The sequence below is a fragment of the Lycium barbarum genome, chromosome 5 (assembly GCF_019175385.1).
Source record: "Lycium barbarum isolate Lr01 chromosome 5, ASM1917538v2, whole genome shotgun sequence".
Classification (NCBI taxonomy): Eukaryota; Viridiplantae; Streptophyta; class Magnoliopsida; order Solanales; family Solanaceae; genus Lycium; species Lycium barbarum.
In genome coordinates, this window is record NC_083341.1 from 75,869,295 (window position 1) to 75,877,078 (window position 7,784).

General features: G+C 35.2%; 1 protein-coding gene across 1 annotated transcript; it reads right to left on the minus strand.

Moving 5' to 3' along the window:
- Positions 1-1,045: 1,045 nt before the first annotated feature.
- Positions 1,046-4,046, minus strand: LOC132640967 (probable strigolactone esterase DAD2). Its single transcript, XM_060357781.1, has 2 exons — positions 3,522-4,046; positions 1,046-1,722 (listed from the first exon to the last, which is right to left on the minus strand). Exons 1-2 carry the CDS (start codon positions 3,902-3,904, stop codon positions 1,293-1,295), a joined length of 813 nt encoding a protein of 270 aa, XP_060213764.1. The 5' UTR covers positions 3,905-4,046; the 3' UTR covers positions 1,046-1,292.
- Positions 4,047-7,784: the final 3,738 nt, after the last annotated feature.

A 7,784-nucleotide genomic window follows, 5' to 3' on the forward strand; every position in this document is an offset into this window, starting at 1 on the left:
ATGTTGGGATTGAAAATGTCTGGCAATATCTGAATCAAACTAAAGAGGAAACCTGACTCAAGAAAAAGAGAGATTTTTGTATTTTTGTCGAAGTAATCAAAATGTCAAAACTGAAATATGTACAACACAATACAGGTTATAACTTATTACAATTGGGCCGGGTCAACAATACAAATGGGCGTCTTTAATCCAAAAATTTGTGTGGATTGCCCTTCATATGGACTGGTCTTTAATTTATGTCCCTCAAATCGGTGGTATTTAATTTTTGTTTCTACTTCTCATTTAATGAAATTTTTGCGTCAAAGTACCCTTATTCACACGTCTACGAAACCAGAGATTCGGGTTCGAACCCCAGCAGAGTACAAAACAAAAAAAAAATCGCAATGCAGAATTTTCATAGAAATTATGTTTATTCGGGGTAAAAGGCATATCTTCTGTAGTATCCTACAAAACTATGTCAGACAAGGGGTAAAATTATGCCTTAAGGAATACCTTCTGTATAGAAATTATGCCTTAAGGCATAGTTCTATAGGATAACTTAATTTCTACAGAACTATGCCTTAAGGCATAACTTAACCCCGAATAGGCATAGTTTGTTATGAAACCTTGTCTAGCGAATTTTTTCTTTTTACTCTGCTGGGATACTACAGAATTTAGCTAGACAAGGTTTCATAACAAACTATGAGGGGCAAAAACTAAAGACCACCCCCAAAGTAGGGAATTTGTGCGAATGACCCTCTTTAATCTACAACACTTACAAAATATAAATGGGCCTGCTAGCTGGGATCCAGATCAGGCTCAACAAGATTTGGAAATAAAACGCCAAAGATCTTTGTAGGATTATTTTTAAATAATTTAAAAAAATAAATAGAAAAGAGTATTTTTGAACCCTTTTGTCTATCAGATTAATGTTATCGTTATTAGTGCATGATTTATAAACAAAGACGAGGCAAAACAAACATTTCGATTTGAAAGAGGAAAATGAGCCCTAAAAGAACGCCTAATGGTAGAACAGTTTTTTATCCTTATCACAAATCCCCAGTCATTTGCAACCAATTGATAAACTATGCATTCAAAACACTCTCAACCCAAACTGTGGCAACCATACAAATCATCCTAACCAATGACCAAACATCATCTTCTATCCAAGAAAGGTCATGGATACAAGATCACTACTATACTTTATTCCACAAAGGATCATTGTTCTTTTCTTTTAACCTTAGTTCATCTTTTTTCTTCACTACCAAAATTAAAAAAACAAAATAAAAGAAAGTACATCAAGTAACTTTGTTCTAAGAAGCTAAGACTCTATGAATGACATCAAGGAATTCTTCATGAGCAGTGAGCTGAGGGAAATGGCCTCGAGTATTGATGATCTCAACCGTTGATTCTCCCTTGATATTGTTGTGCATGAAAGTAGCAACTGAGTTTGGAACAGCAAAATCAGTCTTGCATTGGATTATGGTACATGGGGTGATAACTTTGTCAAGAATGCCTCTATAATCAATCATAAATACATTTTTGGCCAAAGGTAATCCAACTTCAACTCCCATTCTCTTCAATGATTTCTCAAATTTCTCAACAGAAGGAGGATCACTTGGATCCACAGCTATACGAGCAAAGTTTGAACTCCAAATCTCATACTTCTCCTCAATGTTTTTAAACATCTCTTCCATCTCTCCTATTTCGAAACCTCCTTCGTAATCGTCCAAGTTAATGAACCTGTACCAGGATTTATTTATTTATTTAAAAAAAGGAAAATTATCTGTTAGGCAAAATTCTTTTTTTGTGTTTTTCTGAAGACACGCAGAAAGGACCATACAATATGTGCATACAAAGAAAGGATAATAAACCTTACCTTTCAACAGTTTCGTTTAGGAGAAAGACCTATTAATTTAAGAAAGATGACACATATTTTGTAAGAGTCTAAAGAAAGAAAGAAATAAAACACATATTCTGTAAGAGTCTAAAGAAAGAAAGAAATAAAAGACTTTCTGCACGTCTAAAATTAAAGTACCATCACATTTTATGATTTTAAACAGGCATGATATTTTTATAGCTATAAAAATATGATGGTAAGAGTAAAATAAAAAGTTAAAATTTTTATAATTTTAAATACATTATAATAATCATTCTTTTTTAAATTAACCTAAAAAAAAGTACCATCTAAACTGAAACATGGAATAGAAAGAGGGCAGTAGCAATTAAGGAGGGTCTAATAATAGAAGTACGAGAAAGTCAAAGCGAAGTTTAACTTTCTTAAGTAGAAAGAAAGTCTGTCATGATGACCCTTTACACTCATTACTATAGACGTTATTTATGCAAAAGCTAAACTAATTAAGTTATCATAGTTGATCACTACCAGAAGACATGATCAGCTAAAATTATTACTTTTCAGGCATAATGAAATGCTTAACACAGTAATAGGTAGTAGAATTTAGAAAACCTTTGCCAAACGGTACAACGCAAAGAATGAAGTTTTCCTTTGCGTTTCACTTTACTTTATTCCGAACTATTTTCTCTAATTAGTTCATTTCAAAAACAATATTGCACATTCTTATATTTTCTTAATATATAAGAAGTTTTTCTAGCCACTCAAATGTTATAACATGTTTAAGATCAAAAACTTTAAAAGTTTTACAATCTCATAAATATATTATGACATATTTTAATTTACAAATTCAAAAGTCATCCTTTTTTTCTTTTGAATAGAAAGTAAAGCAGACTTTCTATATAAATATGCATCATAAGAAATTACGCGATCGCCTTGTACCAGTAGATTGTGCGAAGTAGAATCATTAGCCAAAATATAGTAGTACAAACCAAGACTTTAATTTCCTAGCAAAAGTAGGTCCAGTTTGTTTGCTACTATTAGTTTGTTGAGGAACTGAAAAATATACTTATACTCATAATAAAAGTCTTCATTTTTATTTTATTAAACTTTGTATCAAGTCAAACTATGACAAATAAAATGAAGTGAAGGGAGTATCTCTTAAGATGACATATAAAACTCTTTTATGTTGCTCGAATTCTCCAAAAATGAAGCATCTGTGTCAAATCCTTAGAAAATACACTGCTTCCGTAAATTTTTTTGAAAAGTCTGAGCAATATAGTAACTCTTATTTCCTGTATTAAGCACAAAACTTAAGAAGTAACTTGGGATCATCTGAACTAACAAATTAAACTATGCAAGAAATACACAGAAAAAGAAAAATAATCACACATGCACACAGATATGTCCTTATAACGAGTACCAAATTTACGTTTTGTTTGATTTCCGATTACTATAGGGAAAAAAAGGAGGATATTTGTCCCTTTATCCTTTAATTAAAAGTAATAATTTTAGAGACCTCCTTTCAACACTCACTTTGTTAGTGATTATGCGATATTGCGCTTATAACTACTCTCTTTTAAATATTTTTAATAACAATTTATCACTTTAGAAAATCAAGAATAAATTAATCATTACTATTCCAAAAAGCATATAGTCATCAATTACTCATTTAAGGAAAGAGATATACCTTGGAGAAGATGCAACAAGGATGAGCCTCTTGAAGAGGTGAGGTCTTTTGATAGAAGCAATGCAACCAATGATTCCAGACATGGAATGACCCACAAATATTGAGGAATCCAACTTCATTTCATCTACAAGACCTATCAAGTCATCAGCAAAAGCTTCATAGGAGGAGTATTTCTCAGTGTCAAAAAGACTTTGATGATCTTTTACAGATCCAGAAAAGCTCCAGTCAAAGAGCAGAATCTGGTAACACTCACACAGTTTGGGCAATATTTTGTCCCAAACAGACTGGTCTCCTCCATATCCATGTGCCAGAATTATCGTTTCTTTTCCTGACCCTACTATTGTTGCATTCATTTTTGTCGATAACGTATGCAATATCACCATTTTTGCGTTTCCTAAGAAGAAAGTAGGGCTATCTATATATAATATATTCCTGCTTTTGGTATTAGCTAACTTTTATTTTGTAGTCCCTGACCATACATTTATATAGGAGAGGAAGAGGTTTATTGGCCGGCCAACAAGCTAGACGATATTATTTTACTACTGCTAATGTTACTATCAAGAGAAAAACAGCTCTAGATTTAATATAGATTGATTTTTTTATTTTTTTATTTTCTTACAACTGGGTGCGGCCGGCTCTTTGATATGGACATCGATTCTATTATGAGTGTGTGTAGTAGGTAAATGGGACATTATAACTTATGTCCAAAATGAATTTGTGTATTTAATCATAATGGTTGGTTAAAATAAAAAGAACATACCGGCCGAATATTTTAATGGAAACAAACGTAAGTGTGACCTTTATATGATCTTGTTAAGAGTCTCGTATCGGCGGGTTAAAGGGTACATGATCTCCTTATATAAACTTGGGCAATTCTCCCCTCATGAGCTAGCCTTTGGGATTGAGTAAGATCCAAGATCCATTTTTTACATGATATCAGAGTCAAGCCCTCATTGTTCCGATGTTGGCCCCCATATTAAAAATTGTTCACACACCAGATGTTTAGCCCTGGGCGTGAGGTCGGATGTTAAGAATCCTACATCAGTGGGTTTAAGGATACATGGTCTCCTTATATGGACTTGAACAATCCTTCCCTCATAAGCTAGCTTTTGTGGTTGAATTAGGCTCAAGATAATCATCAACTTTTTGGCCTTTGGCGGACAAAGAATATCATTTTTAAAATTTAAAATGAGGAGGAAAATAAAGACTGATATCAGGATGACTGGCCGGATAAATCAACATGTTTTGTGTACCTTGTGTCAAGTATAGCTACGTGAATACTATTAATATATATTGAATTACCTTATCGAAAACAAATCTTTTTGTATCGTGATTGTCGTATTACAGTATTTGTTTAGGGATTTAGTACTACCTGTGTACTAATGTCACGACCCAACCCGCCATGACTGGCACCCACACTAACTCCTAGTGGGCGAACCAATACGCTTAACCATCTACTCATTCAATGTCCATTTTTACTTAGCCAATTCATTCAGTTCACAATAAATCAAACGCAAGATTAAGTCAAAAGTGGTCATGCCATAAAACAATAATGTTAATGCGGAAGTCCTAACTATTACAACCCAAAATTTGAAAGTCACCGTCCAAGGACTCTAATCCAAAACATGTCTAAGGAAATCCATATTGTCTATAATAAATAAACATCAATGTCTGGAATGGAAATAGATATTAAATAAAGGAAGATCTTCAGGCGGCTTGGCACGGATAGAAGCTCACCCTCAATCTGTCAGCAAATGGCCTCAAGCTAAATATGAGGTCGAGTAGTAGTCTTTGGATCACAATCTGCACTAAAAAAGAATGCAACAAGGTAGTATCAGTACAAACACTATGTACCGGTAGATATCATAGGCCGACTAAGATTAGTATCATGCATGAATCATAAAATTAATAAAATGGACAGACCAGTGAACAACACATAATCAGACAACTAGCAATCAAGTCCACCAATGATATTAACAATCAAGTCAATGGAAGCAAGCAATGGAATAAACCCCACAACAACATTCGCACTTGCTCAGTCACTGATCACTTGTGTACATACATGTTAATTGGTGTCTTTACCCAATAGCTATGACCTGCAGAGGACCCATGATGTCTATGCACCCTTGCTCCGAAATCCTACCTCGGATCATGAGCCTTTAACTTTGCCACATCCTCACCCCCTGTCAAATGTGCCCAAAATCACATCTTCACCCCCTTTCAAATGCGCCTTGTCATACACACACACACACACACACACACACACACACACACACACACACACACATATATATATATATATATATATATATATATATATGTATATATAGTCACATCACTTTTAATGAGTGATTATCAAGTAGAATATCATTTTCATCAAGAAGATCATATTAACTTCTCACCACAATTGTCATCAAATTATAGATCACCACACATCGAATAATGGCATTTAGCCCACATCATCACTTAATCAATAGCATATAGGAATTCCAACCACACATTATGCCTGAAGACTAGACATGCTTTCTCCTATCAATCTCATAACACATACAATCAACTAATCAAAGTCCAACTCAAATAAATCGTAACATATCTCAACTGCAGAGCTGGAACAATGCGAATCACGCCGCTATAGCCTTTCCCTTCCGTAATGTCTCGGAACGCTCAAAGTCTAGCAATTAAGATGCTATATAAGTCACAACACTCTAGTCAACAATATCAATTCAATGAACACCCATCCACTTTACCCCTTTCTAATGGGTGAATTCGTACTAGGTGTAAATTATCCTAACATTGGCCTTAGCAACCATAAACTATCAATTCATAAGGTTATTCATTCAAGTTATCTCTTGCAAGCAATTTCTATGGTCAAGCTATCATCTTTATGAAACCCTAAGTCTCAATTCACTTAGTTCATGTCTCTAATGGTTCAATTTTGGATTAGAAAGTGATAACCCAAGCCTTCAGATGATAACCAGACAATAATATTCATAACCCACCAACTATTAAAGGTCTATTAAGTTCTAGGGCTACTAGTCCTCAATTCACCATTGTAGACCCATTAGAATGATGATAATCTTAGAGATGAATGTGTTATGAAGGAAGGGAGGGTTAAGACTTACTCTCAAGAATATTTGTCACGACCCGCCTAGGGGCCATGACGGGTACCCGGGGCTAACAACCGAGCACCGCTCGTACTGTTACCCAACGTACACATCCAGCGTTCATTCATTAATCTAATGCTCAAATCATGGGAAAACCATTTTTTTTTATTTGGATACATAAATACTTTTATACACAAGATGCCCTTCGGCTATCAACATAATATACATACAATAATAACATCGTGAGACCATGCTACCCACACATACGTATCTACGAGCCTCTACTCGAGTACTAGACATATGGACGGGATAGGACCCCGTCATGCCCAAAACATATATGTACATAAAATAGTAAATCAATGGCACCTCCGGAATAATGGAGTGCTCTCAAAAAGTCTGCTTATCAGCTTCTATAAATCTGGATCGTCTCCCTGTCTACCTGTGGGCATGAACACAGCGTCCAAAGAAAACAGACGTCAGTACGAATATTGTACTAAGTATGTAAGGACGAATGAAATGAATAACACAAAGAAATCATAATACATAGGATGAAGATATAACCTGCTTGACTTTTAAGAGAGGATACCTTTCATGCCTATATCATATATAATCATAGTACATGTATCATCATAGCGCATACATCGTCATATCGTACATATATCATAATACCGTATCCGCTCAAACACATTAAACGTTATCCGTATTCGGCCACGTAGTGGCTCGACAATATCACATACATATCTTCCGACTTTTCATACATGTATCATATATATATAATCATAGTAGTATCGTACCCGATCCTCCCAGCTATAATAAAGCTTGGTGTTAGACGTACCTGGCCCTACCAAGGCCCAGTGTTGTCCGTGCCTGGCTCTACCAAGGCTCAGTGATATCCGTACCCGGCCCTACCAAGGATCAGTGGTGTCCGTACCCAACTGCAGTGGTGCGCACGTGTCACGACCCAAACCGATGGGTCATGACTAGCGTCCGAATTGGGCACTCGTGTACGAACCTGTTAGATACAATCAGACTGAAACTGAAAATAATATGGCACTCTGTAAAAGCATGCTGTGAACTCATCATATCATACATCAGAAAGAACCTGTCTCCTGCGAAGTCACAGTTAACCAAAACATAACAAATATCCAAGCCGACAAGG

Bases quoted from the DNA above. Each gene is read 5' to 3' on its own strand.
- LOC132640967 (XM_060357781.1), bottom strand. From the start codon at position 3,904: ATGGTGATATTGCATACGTTATCGACAAAAATGAATGCAACAATAGTA. The intron at 1,723-3,521 runs GTATATCTCTTT...ATCCTGGTACAG, and splicing joins CTTGTTGCATCTTCTCCAAG to GTTCATTAACTTGGACGATT.